Source organism: Rutilus rutilus, assembly GCF_951802725.1.
Source record: "Rutilus rutilus genome assembly, chromosome: 12".
Taxonomy (NCBI): Eukaryota; Metazoa; Chordata; class Actinopteri; order Cypriniformes; family Leuciscidae; genus Rutilus; species Rutilus rutilus.
Window position 1 is genome coordinate 2,620,345 of NC_140217.1, and position 27,906 is coordinate 2,648,250.

Here is a 27,906-nt window from a genome sequence, read left to right on the forward strand (position 1 = left end):
GACATGTTCCTGAATGATGCATTCTCCATCCCACGGTCTTGAAAAACATCCTTGATTACTTGTTCCTCTCCCTGGACAACCATGACCAAGATATGCATCAAATACAGCTATAACGTGACTTAAATGATATGGATATGCCTGATATGCAGGTGATTCTGTAACCACGGGCAATTTAACTTTGGTGATTGGTCAAACGGGGCACCCTTCAATGCTTCCAGGACAGTGGAGATGTCCCAGATTGGCACAGAGGTGGGGTAGCGGAGGGTTTGGCCTCATTGCCCATTTAAGGAAGCGCATGATGAGGTCGTTCCTTCCTAGTGATTGTCCGGCCACAAGAGCGTGAGATGATGTTATGGCCCTGGTTACTCACTTTAGTGCGGGCGCTAATGGATCAAGGTTAATCAGAGTTTGTCCTTCTTTTCAATGCGAGTCTTCCTTTTGGTGATTGGTCAATGATTGACTGCGACTGCTGCTTCAGGGTGACACGGGTGATGACATCACGCTCTTCATCGCCACTGTCGTCCTCATCTGTTAACAGAAAAGACACGCAGGTGTAATTTTAAATTAAAATATAAAGTCAATTATAACATAAAAAGATGAAATTAAAACAAAAAGTTATAGAAAGAAAATCATAATTGTGACAAAACATTTAGACTTTTTATCTCATAATTATGACTTGGTATTTCACCAAAGCATGATTTTTATCTTATGTGGCAGAAATGAGATTCCATGGTGATATGAGCTAGTGTCTCACCATCAGAAGAGTCCTGTTTCTGGGCCTCATGGAACTGAATGCACGTGTTATCCTGGGGCAGATTTGCTGCTATCTCGGCAAGGAACTGCAAAGGGGCATGAAATAAACAACATATTAGTAATATTAGTAAGTGTTATTTTACAACTTCCAAAAAAGTAAAATATGACATATATTCCTAAAGTAAACAAAACAGTCAATGTCTCACTAGTTACAAATCTTCAACAAGCCCAAATACAATAACAGCAACTTGACTAATCATTGTTCCTCACCTCCTCTTCCTCTATCTCCTTCAGGATGGTTGCCAGATCTACTGTAGTTCCTCCTTCAGCAGCATCAGTTTCTGCTCAGCCTCAGACATCAGCTGCAGTGTTTGTTCTTCTGAGTCTGGAGGCAGCTGTGGTGTCGGACCCTTCATCTGCCAGAGACCGAGAGGAATGCTCAGACATTTCATGCACGCATCGTTTGAATGTAAAAACACTTGCATTTTAGTCTGGGACTCGGCTTAAGCCTTGTCTGTGAAACCAGGGGGTTTATGTATTTGACAAGATTCATTAGTACCAGTGGTATGTGCTGAAGTTTGTCACTGAGGCGCTTCACTCCTGCTTTGACAGTGTTGAGTGTATGTTTGAGTCCGTCCAGACGATCTTTAGCTGCATCACGGCGCTGCTGCGTCTGCTCAAGCTGCTGCTGAAGCTCACAAACCTGTTGGCTGCTAAACAACCAAACACAAGCACAGAAGAGAATTAGAGAGCTGACTGAGGACAATAATGTTGTTATTATTCAGTCACAATAACAGAGCATGTGAAGTGATATCATAGCACTATTATTCACACGGTCTACAATGTCTGCTCTTACCTTGAGAGTTCAGTTTCTCCTGAGTGTTTCATATCCTGAAGCTGAGTTTGAAGTGCATTCCTCTCTTCCTTTAGTTGAAGCAGCATTCTCTCATTTTCTGCCTTCATCTTCTCCAAATGTTCCTGTGTTTTTCCCTGAGAGATAAACCGGCCCACTATTTCCTATTACAAGAGAAATCAGGAATACACATTGCTTAACACAAGAACAGAATTAACATTGCTTAACAAGGAGTAATCTATATAACTGTAAGCGGGGCGGCCTACGAACTCCTGTGTGAGTCTTGAAGCTGAACTTCTGCTCATGAAACTGCAAACTATCTTCAGTAAAACTTTTCTTCAATTCATTACGATTCTGACTCCGGGGTCTTCTTTTTTAGTGTATGTTTGAGTCCGTCCAGGAGCTATTTTTCAACATTGATAATAATAATAATAATATTAAGAAGAAGAAGAAGAAGAAGAAGAAGAAAAGTAACTTGAGCACCAAATCCATATTAGAATGATTTCTGAAGAATCATGTGACATTGAAGACTGTATATGATGCTGAAAATATAGCTTTGCATCACAGGCATAAATTATATACTTAAATAGAACAGTTATTTTAAATTGTAATAATATATTTCACAATATTACTGTATTTCTAATCAAATAAATGCAGCTTTGGTGAGCATAAGAGACTTTACAATACCGGTCAAAAGCTTGGAATAATTACGATAGTGTATATGCTTATAAATAGTTGAATTGTCCATTTTGTGTGTTGTGAGCTTTGCAGCATGCTAACACCAAGCTCTATTAACATCGAGATCAGTCTCCTGTGCACTTCACATGAGAAGTGCTATTAGTATGACACACATATTTTTATGCTTATTAGAGTATTACATTGTTAGCTGAAGTGTGATGCTCGCTCTTCTCTTCATCCTCTCTGCCTGAGCAATCCTCTTCTCCTCCTGCTTCTTGTAGCGGGAGAGGATTTTCTCTCGCTCTCTGTACACCTGCTCCTCCTGAAGCTGCAGCTCAGACTGGACACACACACACCTTAATGAAATGAGGCATTTATAGAGCGCTCTCCCCTCAACCACCACCGGTGTGCAGCATCCACTGTCAGAACAATGGTGCGAGTGCGCTCACCACACACCAGCTATAGGGATCTCCCAGTCACGTGACCCCTAGTCGCGTGTCAGCCATTTTGACGGAATACTTCAGCGCACCTACATACATGAGAATGCGGATTATCACATGTTTTATGGCTGCGAATTGATTAAAATAATATAATAGTATATAATGGTCATTGTATTAATTATCTTGAACCTGCTGAAATGTTCCTATAAATATATTTTCTTTACAACTGTGCAATCTGAATAATAAATAGGCTAAATATCCAGTAAGCTGCAGCAGTCCTATGCTCGTCTTCCCATTAACAGTTTTTTTTTCTTTCTCTTTCTGACATTTCATACCTGTTGGGTTTACATTTTTTAATTAAATTGACTATAAAAAGATTGCTTGTGTGTGCTGGTGTTTATTCCAGTCTTTTAAAATAGTTGAATGAATGAATGCTCGCGATCGTGCCTGTAACGATGTTAAATAGGCTAGGCTATTTAATCAATAACGTACACAGCATAGAGGAGAATGACAGTCAACTACTTTGAATAATATAGCATTTTGGGCATAAACATGTAAATAATGAAAAGATTGACATTGAAAAATGACACAGAATGATTAAAATTTAAATATTTAATCCACATAAATAAATGTTCGTGGTTCACACTGATGTTATTCATTTGTTCTCACACACTTCAGCGTCGCGGTCACTGGTTTAGACGAACACTGACCACCATCTATTATTAGCAGAGCGGCCGTCAGCTAACTGTTCACGTCATGTCATCACAAAAAGAAATATACAAGAGGAAGATAAAGGAATTAGGAATCATAGATCCATATGAAGCACCACAAGTTCTTTTTACAGGCATTAAATGTGGAAAAACTTCCTGACATTGAGTTCGGTGCGTCTATGGTTCGGTGACATTTACAGCTAAGTTACCTTATTCACTTCCCATCACGCTACACCGGAGCTTCATTAAAAGCATACACAAGCTTAGCAGGCTTTCGGTATCACAGCATCGCTCGGGCATGATAGAAGAATAGATGAATATTTCGCGACGAGCTGTATCAGAGCACGTCTCTGGCTGTATTATCACCAGCGGTTTAGCATTTTCTATTCCGTCAAGATGGCTGCTCCAAATGGCGTGACGTCACGCGGGACGTCCCTATAGGTGGAGAGGAGAGAGAGTGATAAAGCCAATTGAAAGCATGAGGATTCTTATTAGTAGGCCATGATTGATAAAGGCCAATGGAGGGAATTTGGGCAGGACACCGGAGTTACACCCCTACCCTTTACGAGAGCACCGTGGCACATGTGTGTTGTGTTGACGCAAAAGCAGACGTTGTTGCATGAACGCATGCCGGAGATTAATATTTTGTACATAAGGTGGTGAAATTATGTTTTTTGGGGGGGGGGTTTGCAAACAAAGCACTCTTTAATATGTTTAATAGATTACTTTAATGATGTCTTTAGTACCTTTCTGGGGCTTGAAAGTGGTAGTTGCGTAGCTGTCAATGGAGGGACAGAAAGCTCTCATATTTCATAAAAAAGATCTTCATTGGTGTTCAGAAGATGAAGAGTAATGACAGAATTTTACATTTTAGCTGAACTAACCCTTTAACCCTCTGGGAACCAAGCTGTTTTTGGGGTCCTTGAGATGTTCTGACATTTGTGCTTTTTTCAGTTATTTATAAACATGATAATGGCAAAGGTGTAAATTCACTCTATATAGCACAAACAGGGCTACCATAATATGCGAGCAACGTGTATGTAGATGTTTGTATTTTTAAGAGAATAATGTTTATGCGTGGTTATTGGAAAAAATTAAAATGAAAGTTGCTGAATTAAGACCACAAAACACATATTAAATATGTGTCCACAAGACTTTTGACTAATGGATGTTGTCCCTTTGAGTTCTAGCTTCAAAATTATGTGAAAATAGTCTTGCTTTATCGTTCACAAAAAAAAAATACATTGATTTAAATGGTGTAAAACAGGTTTTGCTTGGAAAGCCAATATGCGAGGGGGAGCAGTAGTTTACACCTTAGATTACAATGTCCCACCCACTCTGCATAATGACTCTGCATAATTAGCCATTCATTCAGGTGTGACACTGACTGAGCCACAATGCAAGGACAAAAGATGTATTTAGAAGAAGACTTATATTGACCATTTAAGATTTCGCTTACATCTATCTTGTAAATATGTTTTGCTATTTTATTAAAAATGTTACAATTACAACAATAATTACAATTTCAACAATATTTCAAGCGTACTCTTTCTTTGTAAAAAAGAAAAAGAAAAAAGATTATAGGCCTACATTTTATCATATGTATTCATTATTTTGAATATAGCATATATATATATATATATATATATATATATATATATATAGTTATATATAACGTTAGATATGAGCAGAAATTGCTAAACAAAAGCTTATTTGATGTGGCAGTTTATTCTACAGTAGCCTAAAAACTGTACCCAAATCTAGTCAACAAGTGACTGACTGTAACGTTGTTTTTATGAAATATTAGGGCATATAAATGCTAATTTGCAGTTTAATACGTTGCTTATACAAATACATTTTATTTCAACATATTCCAGTCGATTTTTACTCATCTCAGTAGGCTATAGCAAAGCAGTTTATTCTTTCACACACAGACGCGCGATTCATATTTAGGCTAAACAGTCTTTACAAATATGTACCCTTCATTCATCTCACAGAAAGGCGAGTCATATTATAGAAAAGCGATTCATCTTTTTGCGGTTTGCATAGGCCTACACTAACGTTATTCCATAACGTTATTCCACATCAACACTTGAGAAAAGAAAACAGCCTACCTCACTCCTCAGCGGGATCTGCTCCTCATATCAGGAGATATTGCTCCTCATATCAGCACTGTTCAGAGGAAACTTTTCTCCATAAGGTAGGCTATATTATGCCTCACTCGATTGCAACGCGCTTTGTTTACAGCTGATGTGGGCGTTCTCAGAATTTGCGTTTGAATAGCACGCGCTCTCCGGGGAGTGGTCAAATTACTTTTGAATGGCTCGTAATGAGCTCGACTGGAGTCGCTCTCTTTTTGTACAGATTACAGAAGCTGAGAATATTTGTTTTTTATATAAATTACTTCATTTAAAAGATGCGATCTCAAGCTTTATGCCCGTGGGTCTGTTTGCCTGTTTGACTGAATTTTCGCGGAGTTATAGATCATTTTCGAACGCGTTTCAAATGGTAGTTTACTGACAGAGAGAAGGCAGAAATCGCATCATGTTAATTTTTCTTTATTTGTCAAAAAGCAAAACACTTTATTTTTATTGTGAGTATCCAGAAAAAAAATGAAAGATCAAAATTAACAGAGCATTTAGTGTTTATTTTCATTGCTAAAAAAAAAAACAGAGCAAAACGCGCGGGCGTGGTCCCCAGAGGGTTAATGAAAGAAGTCTCTTATGCTCACCTGTACAATTTAAAATAACTGTTTTCTATTTTTATCTATTTTATAATGTATTTTTTTCCTGTGATCAAAGCTGAATTTTCAGCAGCCATTCCTCTTGGCTTCTGTCACATGACCCTTCCGAAATCATTCTAATATGCTGATTTGGTGCTCAAGAAACCTTTCTTATTATTATAAGAATAAGAATATATTTTGAATGGTATGGATGAGTGTCATTGGATTGCTTAAATTTTCCCCATCACATATATGGGGTATCATGCTTTATAATACACATCTGTGTGGGTTTATGTGTGTGTGCTGTGTCAGTCTGTACATGAATCCAGTTCATCTGTTCTTTCTCAGATACCTGTAGCTGGTCCTTCACTTTGAGGTATTCTCGCATTATGTTCTCTGCTTCATGATGTTCAGCTGCACTTTCTGCAATCGGTTTTCCAGAATGCACAATTTCTATAAAACAAGCACACAAGTTCATTCATTTTCTTGCTTGAACTAACATATTTAGAAAGACTTGAGAGAAGGAAGAAGAGAATTTACACAGGAAGAATGACCACTTAGGGAAACTTACGGCAGAGTGACCTTCTTTACTCTAATTCTCATTATGATGTGCAAAAAAATCTGATTCTCGTGAATTGTTTAGATTGTATAATAATAATGGTGGTGATAAAACTGTGGGCATTTTTTAAATTACAGTAAGGAGAAATTGGGACAAAAATGATTTGACTGGAAAAAAGGCTCAATATTCTTACTGCTTTTTTTCCTTTTGATTTTGGGAGGAAACCTGGACGATTCTTTAATTGTAAGATTCACCAGTGTTCATTCAAAATGCACAGAAAAAAAGACAGTTTCTACCTTTTCCTCGTCTAGTTCCTGGTTGTCAGGCAGAGGGCTTCTGCTCTGGGGCTTCATGCTCTCGTACTGGAGCTTCAACTCCTCCAAACGCTGCCTCTGTGTGTCAGTGGTGTGTTTCATAGCATTCAGCTTCTTCGTTTTATCACACACCTTCTCCAGCACCGTCCGAGATGACTGCACAACAAAAATTACTGTCACCCACAACTGATATGCAGGAGATTCTGTAACCACGGGCAATTTAACTGGATAGTACAAGTGAAAGAAGTGACAAAAGGTTTTTAAATAACTGATATAAAGGTTAATTTAACCCCACCTTAACAGAAATGTTCCTGAATGATGCATTCTCCATCCCACGGTCTTGAAAAACATCCTTGATTACTTGTTCCTCTCCCTGGAACAACCAAGATATGCATCAAATACATGTATAACGTGACTTAAATGATATGGATATGTTTTAACATTACATGTCTGTGTGTGTGTTCATAATGTCTGACCTCAGCCAGTTTCTTGCGCATGTTTTCATTCTCATGTCTCAGCTGAAGGATGGCTTCTCTGTTCTTCTCGATGACAGACTGAGAGCTTTCGAAATACGCGCTTCTTTCTCTCTCTAGTGGACAGAGAGAAACATTCAGCGGCCATGCGAAGTTGGGTGTAACGTTAATGTCATGCAATATTAACTTTCTGTAGACAGTTTTACTGAGCTCTTTATTCAATTTAACCCATTTAGTCCTGAAACGGCTATAAAAACCTGTTATTCTATGATAAATACCCTGATCTCCTGAGGGTTTGCAGAAAAAATACTAAGAATTGTCAACGTCTACCAAAACCTTAATATCTAAGCCTCTGTAGCACTTAATAAAGAAACATGAAATCAAATACTTTTTAAAGGTAAGAATCACAGGTTTTATTAAAAATTTCAAAAAGGAGTTTTCCCATAGCGTAAGCTAGCCGTAAGCAATACTCGTTCCTTCATCTCAGGGAACCGAGGTTACGTTAGTAACCGAGACGAGGGAACTGCAAAGGGACATGAAATAAACACCATTAATATTAGTCAGCGTTATTTTACAACTTCCAAAAAAGTAAAAAATGACATATATTCCAAAAGTAAACAAAAGTGTCAATGTTTCACTAGTTACAAATCTTCAACAAGCCCAAATACAATAACAGCAACTTGACTAATCATTGTTCCTCACCTCCTCTTCCTCTATCTCCTTCAGGATGGTTGCCAGATCTACTGTAGTTCCTCCTTCAGCAGCATCAGTTTCTGCTCAGCCTCAGACATCAGCTGCAGTGTTTGTTCTTCTGAGTCTGGAGGCAGCTGTGGTGTCGGACCCTTCATCTGCCAGAGACCGAGAGGAATGCTCAGACATTTCACGCATGCATCGTTTGAATGTAAAAACATTTGCATTTTAGTCTGGGACTCGGCTTAAGCCTTGTCTGTGAAACCAGGGGGTTTATGTATTTGACAAGAAAAAAAGACAGCAGGGATTAAAGTGAAAAAAATTCTTCTGACTGAAATTTTTTTTTTAGGCCAAGTCATATTCCTTTAACTTTTTAAATAGTCGAGACCAATAGCGTTTTAAGGGGAGACGTTTTAAACCGCTTTTATATTGCCAGTAGGCGTATTTTAAAAGCTATATTTTAATCTATGAAAACCAGGCATGGAACATACTAATATAATTAATAATTTGCATATATATATATATATATATATATATATATATATATATATATATATATATATATATATATATATATATATATATATATATATATATATATACACGTTTACACAAAATTTGTTAACACACAAGTAAGTTACTTTTCCCCTTTACTTAACATAAATTGTAAGAATATGACTAATAGTAAAGACTAGTACTAATAAATACAGTGCTATGCATAAGTTTAGACACCCATGCTAAAGTTGACTAAAAAGAGGAATAAAAAATCATCTTTTGGAAATTGAACTTAAAGGTATAGCGGAGGATCTTTCCGAATTTTAGATAAGTCCCGCCCTCTCCACTTTTTGAAAAGTTTGATTGATTCACCAGAATGATTGACAATTAGGAGGACCAATAGTATAGGGTATCCACCCGGAAGTAAAAAGATCCTCCGCTATACCTTTAATGCCTTAATTTAAAAAATTAGGAAAAATCCAACCTTTAAGGACACCAATTTTCTTTGTGAATGAATAATGTATCGTAAATAAATAAATGTTCTTCCTTAAAATACAGGGTGCATAAGTTTGGACACCCTTATGTTAAATTCCCATAGAGGCAGGCAGATTTTTATTTTTAAGTATTTTTTTTATTTATTTTTTAGGATACTATGAATCCTGATAAAGTTCCCTTGGCCTTTGGAATTAAAATAGCCCCACATCATCACATAGCATTCACCATACCTGGAGATACTTTCCATAAGATCATCTCTCAATGCAAATCAAACCAGCTATTAGGCTAACTGAAATACAACCATGCCAATCTCTAGGTATGGTGAAGGCTATGTGATGATGTGGGGCTATTTTAATTCCAAAGGCCAAGGGAACTTTATCAGGATGCATATTATCCTGGATCCATGAAGTAACTGGCCTTTAAAAATAAAAATCTGCCTGCCTCTATGGGAATTTAACATTGGGGTGTCCAAACTTATGCACCCTGTATTTTAAGGAAGAACATTTATTTACATTAACATTATTAACATTATTTATTCACAAAGAAAATTGGTGTCCTTTAAGGTTGGATTTTTCCTAATTTTTCAAATTAAGGCATTAAGTTCAGTTTCCAAAAGATGATTTTTTATTCCTCTTTTTAGTCAACTTTAGTATGGGTGTCTAAACTTATGCATAGCACTGTAAACATTAGGCCTAGGCTAAAGCTATTAAATAGCAGTCCCAAACTAGTTTTTGTTAATACAATGTTGGTATGAGCCACTACAGTCATTTAAAAATATAAAAAATAACACAAAGAAAAATAGTGGCATTTTGGGGTTATATGGAAACGACAGTTACCATGGTGAATACACAATATTAACAATAACTGTTAATGAAACATGGAAACTGGTGAATAGAATGAGAATCATACCTGCATTACTTTTATTTCGTGTAATTTACAACGTAACGGCGTTGCATGCTCGTAGTTTCTTTTGCACTTGATCAGTGAAGCAATACAGCGCGCGCCGCTGAATTTGCGCGTGCAATTGAGTTGACCCTAACCCTGCCTGGTAGTTCCTATTGTGCTGGGTTTTCTGAAGTAGTCATGATTCGCCTCTCATAACATAACATGCTCTAAACACGCACGCAGTGTGGAAAAGGAGGAGCGGAGGCGCGGGGAGCAAGGATCACAGCGCAAATTTTAACTATATCGATGTGATATGGTCTAATTCCATATCGCATTTAAAAAATATATCGATATATTTTTTATATCGATATCGCCCAGCCCTACCTGCATTATAAGTGTGTCACTGAAATATAGTTCTACCTCAGCGCTCAGCTGTAGCCTGACATGCACTTTCCGTGAGCGGTAATTGAAAACCCGGAGTGGACTATGAGCGAAGTGATTACAGAGTGCTTAGAGTGGAGAGAGGAACGTGCTTTTGCTCCACTCCAGGCTTTGATCACATCCCCCTCAGCAGGGTGAATACACCTCGTCTTTCCTTAATTTAAGACCTATTCAAACAAAAATTAAGATATTTATTACACTATTTGAGAAATGAAAGCCTATTTACGGCCTTAAAATTATGAAAAGTAAATTTAAGACTTTAAGGACAGACTGGAACCCGCAATGACGGAAATCCGTCATAGACTTGCTGCAATTAACGGAAATCCGTCGTAGCGACGGAGAACTTTAATCCCTGAGACAGTTTCTACCTTTTCCTCGTCTAGTTCCTGGTTGTCAGGCAGAGGGCTTCTGCTCTGTGGCTTCATGCTCTCGTACTGGAGCTTCAACTCCTCCAAACGCTGCCTCTGTGTGTCAGTGGTGTGTTTCATAGCATTCAACTTCTTCGTTTTATCACACACCTCCTTCTCCAGCACCGTCCGAGATGACTGCACAACAAAAATTACTGTCACCCACAACTGATATGCAGGTGATTCTGTAACCACAGGCAATTTAACTGGATAGTACAAGTGAAAGAAGTGACAAAAGGTTTTTAAATAACTGATATAAAAGGTTAATTTAACCCCACCTTAACAGACATGTTCCTGAATGATGCATTCTCCATCCCACGGTCTTGAAAAACATCCTTGATTACTTGTTCCTCTCCCTGGACAACCATGACCAAGATATGCATCAAATACAGCTATAACGTGACTTAAATGATATGGATATGCCTGATATGCAGGTGATTCTGTAACCACGGGTAATTTAACTTTGGTGATTGGTCAAACGGGGCACCCTTCAATGCTTCCAGGACAGTGGAGATGTCCCAGATAGGCACAGAGGTGGGGTAGCGGAGGGTTTGGCCTCCTTGCCCATTTAAGGAAGCGCACGATGAGGTCGTTCCTTCCTAGTGATTGTCCGGCCACAAGAGCGTGAGATGATGTTATGGCCCTGGTTACTCACCTTAGTGCGGGCGCTAATGGATCAAGGTTAATCAGAGTTTGTCGTCCTTTTCAATGCAAGTCTTCCTTTTGGTGATTGGTCAATGATTGACTGCGACTGCTGCTTCAGGGTGACACGGGTGATCACATCACGCTCTTCATCGCCACTGTCGTCCTCATCTGTTGACAGAAAAGACACGCAGGTGTAATTTTAAATTAAAATATAAAAAGTCAATTATAACATAAAAAGATGAAATTAAAACAAAGTTATAGAAAGAAAATCATAATTGTGACAAAACATTTAGACTTTTTATCTCATAATTATGACTTGGTATTTCACCAAAGCATGATTTTTATCTTATGTGGCAGAAATGAGATTCCATGGTGATATGAGCTAGTGTCTCACCATCAGAAGAGTCCTGTTTCTGGGCCTCATGGAACTGAATGCGCGTGTTATCCTGGGGCAGATTTGCTGCTATCTCGGCAAGGAACTGCAAAGCGGCATGAAATAAACAACATATTAGTAATATTAGTAACAGGGTGTCTACAGATATGAACAAGTTAAATTTAAGACTTTTTAAGACCTTTTTAATGCCACTTTGAATGAAATTTAAGACCAAACCTGTGATGGAAATACACATTATATTACATGCGTATATATTAGGGGTGTAACGGTTCACAAAATTCACGGTTCAGTTCGATACGATACACTTGTGTCATGGTTCGGTTCGGTACGTTTTTGATACAGCATAAAGAAATAAATGCCAGAGAAATTTCCTTGATTTAAATTTTTTATTCTTTTTTATATTAAAACTAACATCATAAAGTATGATTTTTTTTTACTTTGAGCAATTCTAGAGCTATAATTGACTCTTCTTAGGAGCATATAAAACAAAACAGCTCCTTGGAAAAAATGAAATGTCATATTGTAGTAGTTATAAACAAAGGTTTATTTTAGTTCAGATTAACATTTGAGGGCAGCAATTGTATTCATAATGTCAAAATAAAACCGACGTAATGTTACTTGAAGGCATTATAGCCTACTATTCCTGCCAAACTTCCATTGCAGTTAGTGTTTCTACAGTAAATCCATGGTGAATGTTGCTGATCTGTGGACACTGATAGTTCATTCATGGCACAATGTTTCTTCCAGGTTTCCACGTCAGCGCTGTTTGATCCGTTAATAACGGAGAAATATGAATGCTTCTCACTAGATCTCGCAGCGATGTTATTACTTCCGTCAGTTCTGTGGCGAATTCAAATGCTTTCTTTACTGTATCTCTTATTAGCGCTGTGTAGTAACAGTGTCGCATGATCACGATCGGCTCGCGCTGCACTGGTCCAAACTGATAAACGGTCCTTCAACCACACAATAACGAGCAGTTTCGTTCCGCTTGCATTTTACGTTTGCCATTTGATGTTGGGCACGGTTGTGGTCGCGCCGGCGTCTCTTACATTATGAGCGCGCTTGCCACGCGCAACGCGCCTACATTTGAAATAACGAAACAGCGTTACCAGAAAAAGCCTACATTATCATTATCAATAGCTGTTTATGTAATAAAATCTGAATCATTCTCGCGATTCGATGCTTCACTGGTTATTTGACGGACATTAGGTCCGTCAGACTGGAGACATTTTAGCGGTAACGTGACCAGAAATATTTAAGACCTATCGAATCTGAATTTAAGACATTTTAATACTTTTTAAGGCCTTTTATTAGGAAAACTTTATTTAAGACATTTTAAGACTTTAAGGACCCGCGGCCACCCTGAGTAAGTGTTATTTTACAACTTCCAAAAAAGTAAAATATGACATATATTCCTAAAGTAAACAAAACAGTCAATGTCTCACTAGTTACAAATCTTCAACAAGCCCAAATACAATAACAGCAACTTGACTAATCATTGTTCCTCACCTCCTCTTCCTCTATCTCCTTCAGGATGGTTGCAAGATCTAATGTAGTTCCTCCTTTAGCAGCATCTGTTTCTGCTCAGCCTCAGACATCAGCTGCAGTGTTTGTTCTTCTGAGTCTGGAGGCAGCTGTGGTGTCGGACCCTTCATCTGCCAGAGACCGAGAGGAATGCTCAGACATTTCATGCATGCATCGTTTGAATGTAAAAACACTTGCATTTTAGTCTGGGACTCGGCTTAAGCCTTGTCTGTGAAACCAGGGGGTTTATGTATTTGACAAGATTTATTAGTACCAGTGGTATGTGCTGAAGTTTGTCACTGAGGTGCTTCACTCCTGCTTTGACAGTGTTGAGTGTATGTTTGAGTCCGTCCAGACGATCTTTAGCTGCATCACGGCGCTGCTGCGTCTGCTCAAGCTGCTGCTGAAGCTCACAAACCTGTTGGCTGCTAAACAACCAAACACAAGCACAGAAGAGAATTAGAGAGCTGACTGAGGACAATAATGTTGTTATTATTCAGTCACAATAACAGAGCATGTGAAGTGATATCATAGCACTATTATTCACACGGTCTACAATGTCTGCTCTTACCTTGAGAGTTCAGTTTCTCCTGAGTGTTTCATATCCTGAAGCTGAGTTTGAAGTGCATTCCTCTCTTCCTTTAGTTGAAGCAGCAATCTCTCATTTTCTGCCTTCATCTTCTCCAAATGTTCCTGTGTTTTTCCCTGAGAGATAAACCGGCCCACTATTTCCTATTACAAGAGAAATCAGGAATACACATTGCTTAACAAGGAGTAATCTATATAACTGTAAGCGGGGCGGCCTACGAACTCCTGTGTGAGTCTTGAAGCTGAACTTCTGCTCATAAAACTGCAAACTATCTTCAGTAAAACTTTTCTTCAATTCATTACGATTCTGACTCCGGGGTCTTTTTTTTTTTAGTGTATGTTTGAGTCCGTCCAGGAGCTATTTTTCAACATTGATAATAATAATAATAAGAAGAAAAGTAACTTGAGCACCAAATCCATATTAGAATGATTTCTGAAGAATCATGTGACATTGAAGACTGTATATGATGCTGAAAATATAGCTTTGCATCACAGGCATAAATTATATACTTAAATAGAACAGTTATTTTAAATTGTAATAATATATTTCACAATATTACTGTATTTCTAATCAAATAAATGCAGCTTTGGTGAGCATAAGAGACTTTACAATACCGGTCAAAAGCTTGGAATAATTACGATAGTGTATATGCTTATAAATAGTTGAATTGTCCATTTTGTGTGTTGTGAGCTTTGCAGCATGCTAACATCAAGCTCTATTAACATCGAGATCAGTCTCCTGTGCACTTCACATGAGAAGTGCTATTAGTATGACACACATATTTTTATGCTTATTAGAGTATTACATTGTTAGCTGAAGTGTGATGGATGATGCTCGCTCTTCTCTTTATCCTCTCTGCCTGAGCAATCCTCTTCTCCTCCTGCTTCTTGTAGCGGGAGAGGATTTTCTCTCGCTCTCTGTACACCTGCTCCTCCTGAAGCTGCAGCTCAGACTGGACACACACACACACACACACACACACACACACCTTAATGAAATGAGGCATTTATAGAGCGCTCTCCCCTCAACCACCACCGGTGTGCAGCATCCACTGTCAGAACAATGGCGCCAGTGCGCTCACCACACACCAGCTATGGAGAGGAGAGAGAGTGATAAAGCCAATTGAAAGCATGAGGATTCTTATTAGTAGGCCATGATTGATAAAGGCCAATGGAGGGAGTTTGGGCAGGACACCGGAGTTACACCCCTACCCTTTACGAGAAGCATTACTTGCACAACCTTTACCATGGCACACTGACACGTATGCTTGCTTTATTATCTCATTAAAATACATTTTAATCATTTATTAAATGCTTTGTCTTTACCATGGCTGCATCCTTTGAGGATTGAGCGTCACTGTTGATGACCTGCAGTTTGAGCACTTGTGTCTGCCGGTGGATCTCTGCCTCCGTCCTGTCCAGCTGTGGCTGAAATGTAAGACTGTCCTCCTGAAGAAACAAATAAGAAAATAATTTAAAATGTTTATTTACCATGCTGTTCAAAAGATTGGGGTCGCTAAGAGTTTTAATCTTAAAGGGATTGTTCACCCAAATTCTGTCATTATTTACTCACCCTCATGTGGCTCCAAACCCAGAAGACTTTCGTTCATCTTCAGAACACAAATGAAGATATTTTTCTGTCCCTCCACTGGCAGCCTATGCAACTACCACTTTCAAGCCCCAGAAAGGGAGTAAGTAATCATTAAAGTAATCCATGTGTCTCCAGTGGTTTATCCGCAACTTAACGAAGAGACACGAGTGCTTTGTTTGCGCAAAAAAAACACAATTTACCACTTTATTTACAAAATATAAATCTCCATTGCGCGTTCACGAGAGCACCGTGGCACATGTGTGTTGTGTTGAGGCAAAAGCAGACGTTGTTGCATGAACGCATGCTGGAGATTAATATTTTGTAAATAAGGTGGTAAATTATGTTTATATTTTTGCAAACAAAGCACTCTTTAATATGTTTAATAGATTACTTTAATGATGTCTTTAGTACCTTTCTGGGGCTTGAAAGTGGTAGTTGCGTAATGATGTCTTTAGTACCTTTCTGGGGCTTGAAAGTGGTAGTTGCGTAGCTGTCAATGGAGGGACAGAAAGCTCTCAGATTTCATAAAAAAGATCTTCATTTGTGTTCAGAAGATGAAGAGTAATTAATGACAGAATTTTAAATTTTAGCTGAACTAACCCTTTAATGAAAGAAGTCTCTTATGCTCACCTGTACAATTTAAAATGACTTTTTTATTTTTATCTATTTTATAATGTAATTTTTTCCTGTGATCAAAGCTGAATTTTCAGCAGCCATTCCTCTTGGCTTGTGTCACATGACCCTTCCGAAATCATTCTAATATGCTGATTTGATGCTCAAGAAACCTTTCTTATTATTATAAGAATAAGAATATATTTTGAATGGTATGGATGAGTGTCATTGGATACATTGGATTGCTTAAATTTTCCCCATCACATATATGGGGTATCATATTATAATACACATCTGTGTGGGTTTATGTGTGTGTGCTGTGTCAGTCTGTACATGAATCCAGTTCATCTGTTCTTTCTCAGATACCTGTAGTTGGTCCTTCACTTTGAGGTATTCTCGCATTATGTTCTCTGCTTCATGATGTTTCAACTGCACTTTCTGCAATCGGTTTTCCAGAATCCGCAATTTCTATAAAACAAGCACACAAGTTCATTCATTTTCTTGCTTGAACTAACATATTTAGAAAGACTTGAGAGAAGGAAGAAGAGAATTTACACAGGAAGAATGACCACTTAGGGAAACTTATGGCAGAGTTCCCTTCTTTACTCTAATCAGGGTTCCCACACCTTGGTTAACTTCAAATTCAAGGACTTAATGTGGGGACACATTTCAAGTGAGAGCAAGGTTACATCGTGTTACCTTGTAAGATACATTGTTACAGTTTTTTTTTGTGTCAAACAACTATGCAAAAAAACTTTTTTTGGCCATATGACAGAGATCAGATATTCTATTTGTTGTATTTCTGATTTGCATAAAACTGAAGAATATTCGGTACATCCTATACTGTATTCTAAAATGATCTGATATTAACTTTTGCATGAAACGTTGAGGTACCATCGTTGTAGTTTGGTGCGAAAGCACTTAACGGGAAACACTTAACGTAACGCGAAAAACGCGCGTAACTAACGTAAATCAAGTAAGCTAGTATGCTCTGGCATAGGCCACGAATTGTTGGCGAAATAACACATTAGCGGACTTGAGGGAATAATATGGAATTTTTTCCAGAAAACTTCTTGCACAAAATAAATTCAAGCACTTTGAAGGACCTGTATCTATGCATGTTTGTTTTCAAAAACTTTCCAGGGCCTTGAATTTTTTTTTTCAGATTCACAAACTTTCAAGGATTTCAAGGACCCGTAATTCTCATTATGATGTGCAAAAAAAAAAAAAAAAAAAAATATTCGGATTCTCGTGAATTGTTTAGATTGTATAATAATAATGGTGATAATAAAACTGTGGGCATGGTTTTGGACAGGACAATTTTCTTTTTTCCCAGGAGAAACTGGGACAAAAATGATTTGACTGGAAAAAAGGCTCAATATACTTTTTTTCCTTTTGATTTTGGGAGGAAACCTGGACGATTCTTTAATTGTAAGATTCACCAGTGTTCATTCAAAATGCACAGAAAAAAAGACAGTTTCTACCTTTTCCTCGTCTAGTTCCTGGTTGTCAGGCAGAGGGCTTCTGCTCTGGGGCTTCATGCTCTCGTACTGGAGCTTCAACTCCTCCAAACGCTGCCTCTGTGTGTCAGTGGTGTGTTTCATAGCATTCAGCTTCTTCGCTTTAACACACACCTCCTTCTCCAGCACCGTCTGAGCTGACTGCACAACAAAAATGACTGTCACCCACAACTGATATGCAGGTGATTCTGTAACCACGGGCAATTTAACTGGATAGTACAAGTGAAAGAAGTGACAAAAGGTTTTTAAATAACTGATATAAAGGTTAATTTAACCCCACCTTAACAGACATGTTCCTGAATGATGCATTCTCCATCCCACGGTCTTGAAAAACATCCTTGATTACTTGTTCCTCTCCCTGGAACAACCAAGATATGCATCAAATACAGCTATAACGTGACTTAAATGATATGGATATGTTTTAACAATGTAATGTGTGTGTGTGTGTGTGTGTGTGTGTGTGTGTGTGTGTTCATAATGTCTGACCTCAGCCAGTTTCTTGAGCAGGTTTTCATTCTCATGTCTCAGCTGAAGGATGGTTTCTCTGTTCTTCTCGATGACAGACTGAGAGCTTTCAAAATACGCGCTTCTTTCTCTCTCTAGTGGACAGAGAGAAACATTCAGCGGCCATGCAAAGTTGGGTGTAATGTCATGCAATATTAACTTTCTGTAGACAATTTTACTGAGCTCTTTATTCAATTTAACCCATTTACTCCTAAAACGCCTATAAAAACCTTTTTTTTTAAATTTAGATAAATCGGAAGCTATTGTTTTTGGCCCCTCCGGAAATAGACGACAATATTCACCTAACCTTGATCTTTTAAACTTTACTATTTCATCAAAAGTTCGCAATTTAGGTGTGGTAATGGATAACGACTTACAATTTGATAGGCAAATTGCCTCGGTAGTGGGCTCTAGTTTTTTTTCATCTTCGCTCTTTTTCCAAAATTAAATCTTTCCTATCTAATGCTTCTCTAGAAGTTGCTATTCACGCCTTTATAACATCCAGGCTAGATTATGGCAACTCTCTGTATTATGGGGTTTCTAAGAGTCAAATCTCTCGATTACAAGTTGTTCAGAATGCAGCAGCACGTTTCTTGAAGGGAGGTAAAAAATGTGATCATGTGACACCGCTTCTGAGATCCCTTCACTGGTTATCTGTTCAATATAGAATCGACTACAAAATTACTACTAGTCTATATATCCTTAAGTAATCTTGCACCAGCTTATTTATCGGATTTACTTCACCCAAATCGAGAATTGACCCTTCGCTAAGCCAAGCGTTATTTTACAACTTCCAAAAAAGTAAAAAATGACATATTCCTAAAGTAAACAAAACAGTCAATGTTTCACTAGTTACAAATCTTCAACAAGCCCAAATACAATAACAGCAACTTGACTAATCATTGTTCCTCACCTCCTCTTCCTCTATCTCCTTCAGGATGGTTGCCAGATCTACTGTAGTTCCTCCTTCAGCAGCATCAGTTTCTGCTCAGCCTCAGACATCAGCTGCAGTGTTTGTTCTTCTGAGTCTGGAGGCAGCTGTGGTGTCGGACCCTTCATCTGCCAGAGACCGAGAGGAATGCTCAGACATTTCATGCATGAATCGTTTGAATGTAAAAACATTTCCTTAATCACTAACTACAGAGAAAACATCCCTGGACACTTTTTACTGAATTTTTCTTATGCAGCTTCTACTCAATTTTACGAAAAAACAAAAACATTCTAATACACTACCTATACTATGTATCAGTCTCTGACGCGCGTTCACGAGAGCACCACGTGTGTGGTGATGACGCAGCAGCTGGCGTTCTGACATATAACCTACAAGCAGAGGAAGATGCACGGCGAGGTCGCGCATGCGTTGTGGTGCTCTCGTGAACGCGTGTCGGAGACTGATACAGAAGGGAAGAAATTATTGAATAAAGTTGACATTTTGTTTTTTTTTGGTGCACAGAAAGTATTCTCACCGCTTCATAAAATTAAAGGGATGGTTCGGAGTAAATTCAACCTAGGGTCCTTTGCACCATGACCTCAAGCCAAACACGCCCCCAGAAGCTTTTTTTTTTTTCCTTGGTCGAACATTATTAAAGTTAAAGCTTATTAAGGATATCAGCCGAATGGCCTAGTGCAGGCGCTAATGGATCAAGGTTAATCAGAGTTTGTTCTTCTTTTCAATGCGAGTCTTCCTTTTGGTGATTGGTCAATGATTGACTGCGACTGCTGCTTCAGGGTCACACGGGTGATGACATCACTCTCTTCATCGCCACTGTCGTCCTCATCTGTAGACAGAAAAGACATGCAGGTGTGTAAGGTGTGTGTCAGCTCTGTCTGCTAAACGTAATAGTTCTGTTATTGTTCCCTGTACATATGGATCAACAGCATTCATAGTTCCCATGTACCAGTAGGCCAGTCTCTCAGTCACACACACAATCACACGTAAATGTGATCTGGCCTTTGAGACATTAACAAAACCACCACCACTCTGTACAACAGAAGAGTGAGCTTTAACTTCCACACAGTGTACAGATTGAGGAATGGAACTAAATCAGAAGAGCACAGGTGAACATCTTGATAAGAGGGAGCTTTTGAACTGTGTACATCGAAAAACACATGGCCGTTCCTGGTCAAGAGCTTTCCAAGTTCACAAACCAGTGATCACTGGTGCAAAATGAAAATCAGAGTGCCCAAGATAAAGAAGTATAATGGGGGAAAAAGTTTAAACACATACAGTATGCCAAGTTCTTAGATATACTGTATGTAATCTTTGTATCCATGTTGATTTCAAATGGCTTTATGTTCAACAAGTTGTTTTAAAGGTACAATATGCAAGAATTTTGCATAAAAATATCCCATAATCTCAAGGCCAGTGTTATATATTTTGTTAAGTTGATTACTTACAATATCCCAAATGTTTCCAACTATTTTTAAATCGTGAGAAAATTGCGATTTTAACCAAGGAAACAGGGCGTTAGAGCAGGGGGGAGCTGGGAGTCGCCAGTCAATGGCGTCACATCCGCGTTACCCTCGGTTTCCGCTCGTACTGCGTGGAGTCCTGGACAAATGCGGAAGTTGTAGTTGTAGCGTCTATCAAGCAACAGACGTTAGCTTGTTTCTTGCAGTCGTTATGGAACACAATTATTCTTTACCGATTGCAGCTGGTTCTGTCGACAAAGTATGCTTAATTTTATATTTTCCTAATGTAGCATTCGGTAATAGTTATGTTTATGTAAGGGAAGTATTATTGCTTTAGATTTGTGTTTAGTTTATTGACATTGTTTATCACGTCTGGTGTTTATGGCCATGCAAATAAATATAGCATGTGTTATACATAAAGATTAATCAGTATTTTGGCAAATGATGTGGGTATGTTCGAATGTACTTTTACAACAATTGTTTAGAACACGTAAAACTGCGCCGCGTTATCACAACAATGAATTCGACATATACAGTAACATCTATGATAACCAATATAGTATTAAACCTTACTTTTCTTGTGGTTAATTCATTTTAATGAAATAAAAGTGTGATGAGGTTCAAGAGTCAGGAAGGAAGAAGACAGGGGTCGGCGTGACTGGGACTCGTACTTTATTAAAATAAAACAAAACAAACAAAAGTCGTGCACAACGCGCATTCACCGTGGCAACCGCGACGGCTCAAAACAGTTCAAAAATGAGAGCTCAGATCCACCGGTTTTCTTTCTCTGCGTCCAATTTTCTCTCCAGTCTCTCTCTCGTTCAAGCGCGCGGCTTAAAAGCGGTCTCTCCACGCCGATCACAGCAATAAGACACAGGTGTTCGTCATTTGCACTTGACCTACTTGCTCGTCTCTTCTCTCTCCCATTACAGACCGCGCTGAACCACGCCCCCCTCGCCACAAAAAGCATGTCATTATAAAAAAAGAACTTAGCCTCATCCATTAACATGATTTTAGATTCCCATCTGACTGATTTACATCCACGGTGGAGTTTAAAACGACAGTTCCCATCATTCCACGCTCCTTCACATCGTCATCAAGCTACGCCGTTGTTGTTTGGAATGTAGCGCCCTCTAGCGGCAGAAAATTCTTGCATATTGTAGCTTTAATGTAACAAATGTCATGTGGTGTAACCATCAAGTAAAAACTAATAGCATATTTTCTTTATACCTTGATGAATGATAAAATATATTTTTCAAGCTAAAAATAATTTAAAAAAAATATCAAGTAGGATTTTTTATTGAGGAGGTTTTTTTTTTACCATATAAATACCCTGAAATGTGTGACTTCACGCCCCAAAAAGCTTAATTCAGATATAGGATACATGTATGAAGCCCATTTCTGCCATAAAACAATAATTATGAGATAAGAAGTCAATTATGGCACACAAATTTAAATTGTCAGGAAAAGTCACAATTACTAAAAGTTTAAATTAAAATATAAAAAGTCAATTATAACATAAAAAGATGAAATTAAAACACAAAGTTATAGAAAGAAAATCATAATTGTGACAAAACATTTAGACTTTTTATCTCATAATTATGACTTGGTATTTCACCAAAGCATGATTTTTTTTCTTATGTGGCAGAAATGAGATTCCATGGTGATATGAGCTAGTGTCTCACCATCAGAAGAGTCCTGTTTCTGGGCCTCATGGAACTGAATGCGCGTGTTATCCTGGGGCAGATTTGCTGCTATCTCGGCAAGGAACTGCAAAGGGACATGAAATAAACAACATATTAATACTAGTGCAAAAATGCCCGTGCAAAAGTTTTTGTGTGCAAAATCATTTTTTGTGTGTGTTTTTAGTAATTGTTGGTTTGGTGTGTTTGAGTGCTCATTGTTACAATTACACAGCAAAAGTTCAGTGACTTTTTTTATTTGTGCATGGTAGAAAGCAAATACTGATACTGACATAATGACATACAATAAATGTGGAACACTGAACTACACGATTCAGGGAGCAGGCTACACAGTGAACTCCAAGCTACTTAAGCTCCACTGCTTTCTTCATCCCTCTCTGTGAAAAAAGCCAGTGTGTGCTTCTTTTACCGATATTTTTTGCATTTCTAATCCAAACAATGTCAAACTTGGCACTGCACTTACTCGTGCCCATAGCGAGACACCTGTCAAGTTTGAAATCCATCGGACTAACGGTTCGAGAGATATGCGAATAACACACACAGAGTGATGGATGATGCTCGCTCTTCTCTTCATCCTCTCTGCCTGAGCAATCCTCTTCTCTCGCTCTCTTCGCTCTCTGTACACCTGCTCCTCCTGAAGCTGCAGCTCAGACTAGGGATGCAACGATACCATTTTTTCAGAACCGATCCGATACCAAAAATTCTGAGTATCGGCCGATACCGATCCGTACCGATACCAGCGCAGTTTTTTTTTAATCAAGTAGAATTTCTATAACTCTGTGTTGAACTGATAATAAGAACTGAAAAAAGAAAAACAACAACAAAAAATATATGATCATAATCTGACATAAATGCTATTATAAACTAGTGGATAATTCAGCAGTAAAATTTAGTCTAGAAAAATTACGAGTGCACAATAATTGTATAAAATTTGAACATTTTGTGAAAAAAAATGTTTAGTGGGGAACAAATTAGAGACAATAAGTGTAACACTAAATCTGGTAAAACTTTACACATTGCTCTTTGTATTGTTGTAAAATACATTCATGAAAACCAACAACAAAAATCAAAAATATAAATTATTTCATAGCCTACAATAAAATTGAGACATTTTTTAAATGTATAGCACAGCTGTTTAATGAGGTAGCAACATAATAGATAGGACAGAACAAGAACGGCTATTGATATTGTTTCATTGCGTCACTGTATTATGATATGAAAGGCTCCAATACAGAGCGGCACAAAGCGCTTATGCGCATCCCGAGCGCAGAATGATGCGCTTGAAGCAACATGAGTCACAGCGCGCAGCGCGTCGAGTCCGCATTGAAAAGTTTATAGCACAAAGAAAATACATATTGATGCGTAGTGTATTGTACAGTATCTATCTATGCAAAAGTCTATTCAGCATTTTCTTTTAACAGTTTTAAATTTCAGTTACTGTGCGCGTGAAGAACAAATAGTGCTCTGACTTTACTCCAGTGTTGTGATCTAACAGACACCCGGTAGAAAGTAACATGATTAAGGTACAGCAATAAAGTCCAGCAAGATAGAGTTGTTTTATGCGAAACCATAGACCTTTATCTACAGATCAAGTATTATAATAGTAACACTGAATCATCTTGGAGAGAGTTTCATTGTGTTAACTGTTGTAACCGAACGCGATGCGCTGTTTGAATGAAGAATGACTGACAGCGCAGCTGAGGGAAACGTTTACGGGATCTTGAATTTAACGACTTAAATATTAATTTATATCTCACATTATACTATATAATGGCTTCAGAACACTTATAATATTGTGCACGAAAACTTATGGTGCTTTATAATGTTTGTGTGCCTTTTGTGGGGCTTAACAATAACACTGAATAGTATACGCACAATATCGGATTTGGAGTGGCCTTGTCTGACCGATACCCGATCCGCCAAAAATGGCAGTATCGGAGCCGATACCGATACTGAGTATCGGATCGGTGCATCCCTAGCTCAGACTGGACACACACACACACACACACACACACACACACACACCTTAATGAAATAAGGCATTTATAGAGCGCTCTCCCCTCAACCACCACCAGTGTGCAGCATCCACTGTCAGAACAATGGCGCCAGTGCGCTCACCACACACCAGCTATAGGTGGAGAGGAGAGAGTGATAAAGCCAATTGAAAGCATGAGGATTCTTATTAGTAGGCCATGATTGATAAAGGACACCGGAGTTACACCCCTACCCTTTACGAGAAGCATTACTTGCACAACCTTTACCATGGCACACTGACACGCATGCTTGCTTTATTAACTCATTAAAATACATTTTAATCATTTATTAAATGCTTTGTCTTTACCATGGCTGCATCCTTTGAGGATTGAGCGTCACTGTTGATGACCTGCAGTTTTTTGAGCACTTGTGTCTGCCGGTGGATCTCTGCCTCCGTCCTGTCCAGCTGTGGCTGAAATGTAAGACTGTCCTCCTGAAGAAACAAATAAGAGGATAATCATAAATGTTTATTTACCATGCTGTTCAAAAGATTGGGGTCGCTAAGAGTTTTACTCTTAAAGGGATTGTTCACCCAAACTCTGTCATTATTTACTCACCCTCGTGTGGCTCCAAACCCAGAAGACTTTCGTTCATCTTCGGAACACAAATGAAGATATTTTTCTGTCCCTCCACTGACAGCCTATGCAACTACCACTTTCAAGCCCCAGAAAGGGAGTAAGTAATCATTAAAGTAATCCATGTGTCTCCAGTGGTTTATCCGCAACTTAACGAAGCAACACGAGTGCTTTGTTTGCGCAAAAAAACACAATTTACCACTTTATTTACAAAATATAAATCTCCATTGCGCGTTCACGAGAGCACCGTGGCACATGTGTGTTGTGTTGAGGCAAAAGCAGACGTTGTTGCATGAACGCATGCTGGAGATTAATATTTTGTAAATAAGGTGGTAAATTGTTTTTCGGGGGGGTTTTGCAAACAAAGCACTCTTTAATATGTTTAATAGATTACTTTAATGATGTCTTTAGTACCTTTCTGGGGCTTGAAAGTGGTAGTTGCGTAGCTGTCAGTGGAGGGACAGAAAGCTCTCAGATTTCATAAAAAAGATCTTCATTTGTGTTCAGAAGATGAAGAGTAATTAATGACAGAATTTTAAATTTTAGCTGAACTAACCCTTTAATGAAAGAAGTCTCTTATGCTCACCTGTACAATTTAAAATAACTTTTCTATTTTTATCTATTTTATAATGTAATTTTTTCCTGTGATCAAAGCTGAATTTTCAGCAGCCATTCCTCTTGGCTTGTGTCACATGACCCTTCCGAAATCATTCTAATATGCTGATTTGGTGCTCAAGAAACCTTTCTTATTATTATAAGAATAAGAATATATTTTGAATGGTATGGATGAGTGTCATTGGATACATTGGATTGCTTAAATTTTCCCCATCACATATATGGGGTATCATGCTTTATAATACACATCTGTGTGGGTTTATGTGTGTGTGCTGTGTCAGTCTGTACATGAATCCAGTTCATCTGTTCTTTCTCAGATACCTGTAGTTGGTCCTTCACTTTGAGGTATTCTCGCATTATGTTCTCTGCTTCATGATGTTCAGCTGCACTTTCTGCAATCGGTTTTCCAGAATGCGCAATTTCTATAAAACAAGCACACAAGCTCATTCATTTTCTTGCTTGAACTAACATATTTAGAAAGACTTGAGAGAAGGAAGAAGAGAATTTACACAGGAAGAATGACCACTTAGGGAAACTTATGGCAGAGTTACCTTCTTTACTCTAATTCTCATTATGATGTGCAAAAAAATCTGATTCTCGTGAATTGTTTAGATTGTATAATAATAATGGTGGTGATAAAACTGTGGGCATTTTTTAAATTACAGTAAGGAGAAATTGGGACAAAAATGATTTGACTGGAAAAAAGGCTCAATATTCTTACTGCTTTTTTTCCTTTTGATTTTGGGAGGAAACCTGGACGATTCTTTAATTGTAAGATTCACCAGTGTTCATTCAAAATGCACAGAAAAAAAGACAGTTTCTACCTTTTCCTCGTCTAGTTCCTGGTTGTCAGGCAGAGGGCTTCTGCTCTGGGGCTTCATGCTCTCGTACTGGAGCTTCAACTCCTCCAAACGCTGCCTCTGTGTGTCAGTGGTGTGTTTCATAGCATTCAGCTTCTTCGTTTTATCACACACCTCCTTCTCCAGCACCGTCCGAGATGACTGCACAACAAAAATGACTGACACCCACAACTGATATGCAGGTGATTCTGTAACCACGGGCAATTTAACTGGATAGTACAAGTGAAAGAAGTGACAAAAGGTTTTAAATAACTGATATAAAGGTTAATTTAACCCCACCTTAACAGACATGTTCCTGAATGATGCATTCTCCATCCCACGGTCTTGAAAAACATCCTTGATTACTTGTTCCTCTCCCTGGACAACCATGACCAAGATATGCATCAAATACAGCTATAACGTGACTTAAATGATATGGATATGCCTGATATGCAGGTGATTCTGTAACCACGGGCAATTTAACTTTGGTGATTGGTCAAACGGGGCACCCTTCAATGCTTCCAGGACAGTGGAGATGTCCCAGATTGGCACAGAGGTGGGGTAGCGGAGGGTTTGGCCTCATTGCCCATTTAAGGAAGCGCATGATGAGGTCGTTCCTTCCTAGTGATTGTCCGGCCACAAGAGCGTGAGATGATGTTCTTTAATTGTAAGATTCACCAGTGTTCATTCAAAATGCACAGAAAAAAAGACAGTTTCTACCTTTTCCTCGTCTAGTTCCTGGTTGTCAGGCAGAGGGCTTCTGCTCTGGGGCTTCATGCTCTCGTACTGGAGCTTCAACTCCTCCAAACGCTGCCTCTGTGTGTCAGTGGTGTGTTTCATAGCATTCAGCTTCTTCGTTTTATCACACACCTCCTTCTCCAGCACCGTCCGAGATGACTGCACAACAAAAATGACTGACACCCACAACTGATATGCAGGTGATTCTGTAACCACGGGCAATTTAACTGGATAGTACAAGTGAAAGAAGTGACAAAAGGTTTTAAATAACTGATATAAAGGTTAATTTAACCCCACCTTAACAGACATGTTCCTGAATGATGCATTCTCCATCCCACGGTCTTGAAAAACATCCTTGATTACTTGTTCCTCTCCCTGGACAACCATGACCAAGATATGCATCAAATACAGCTATAACGTGACTTAAATGATATGGATATGCCTGATATGCAGGTGATTCTGTAACCACGGGCAATTTAACTTTGGTGATTGGTCAAACGGGGCACCCTTCAATGCTTCCAGGACAGTGGAGATGTCCCAGATTGGCACAGAGGTGGGGTAGCGGAGGGTTTGGCCTCATTGCCCATTTAAGGAAGCGCATGATGAGGTCGTTCCTTCCTAGTGATTGTCCGGCCACAAGAGCGTGAGATGATGTTATGGCCCTGGTTACTCACTTTAGTGCGGGCGCTAATGGATC

At 38.6% G+C, this 27,906-nt stretch overlaps 2 protein-coding genes and 1 pseudogene across 3 annotated transcripts in view; 1 reads left to right on the forward strand and 2 right to left on the reverse strand.

Moving 5' to 3' along the window:
- The window catches only part of LOC311300695 (uncharacterized protein), a 283,730-nt gene that overhangs the window by 59,840 nt on the left and 195,984 nt on the right, over nucleotides 1–27,906 (forward strand). The window lies entirely within an intron of this gene.
- LOC311301260 (outer dynein arm-docking complex subunit 3-like) lies at nucleotides 398–18,498 on the reverse strand (annotated as a pseudogene). The gene is made up of 12 exons: nucleotides 18,495–18,498; nucleotides 18,276–18,388; nucleotides 18,070–18,147; nucleotides 17,754–17,930; nucleotides 16,636–16,737; nucleotides 15,393–15,515; nucleotides 14,873–15,019; nucleotides 1,610–1,770; nucleotides 1,313–1,466; nucleotides 1,024–1,169; nucleotides 755–839; nucleotides 398–528 (listed from the first exon to the last, which is right to left on the reverse strand). The product of its transcript is annotated as an outer dynein arm-docking complex subunit 3-like (transcript).
- LOC311300701 (uncharacterized protein) lies at nucleotides 18,070–27,896 on the reverse strand. The gene is made up of 9 exons (XM_084425154.1): nucleotides 27,884–27,896; nucleotides 26,457–27,368; nucleotides 25,954–26,054; nucleotides 24,750–24,875; nucleotides 22,391–22,475; nucleotides 19,760–20,071; nucleotides 19,207–19,352; nucleotides 18,276–18,388; nucleotides 18,070–18,147 (listed from the first exon to the last, which is right to left on the reverse strand). Exons 3-6 carry the CDS (start codon nucleotides 25,987–25,989, stop codon nucleotides 19,941–19,943), a joined length of 378 nt encoding a protein of 125 aa, XP_084281280.1. The 5' UTR covers nucleotides 25,990–26,054; nucleotides 26,457–27,368; nucleotides 27,884–27,896; the 3' UTR covers nucleotides 18,070–18,147; nucleotides 18,276–18,388; nucleotides 19,207–19,352; nucleotides 19,760–19,940.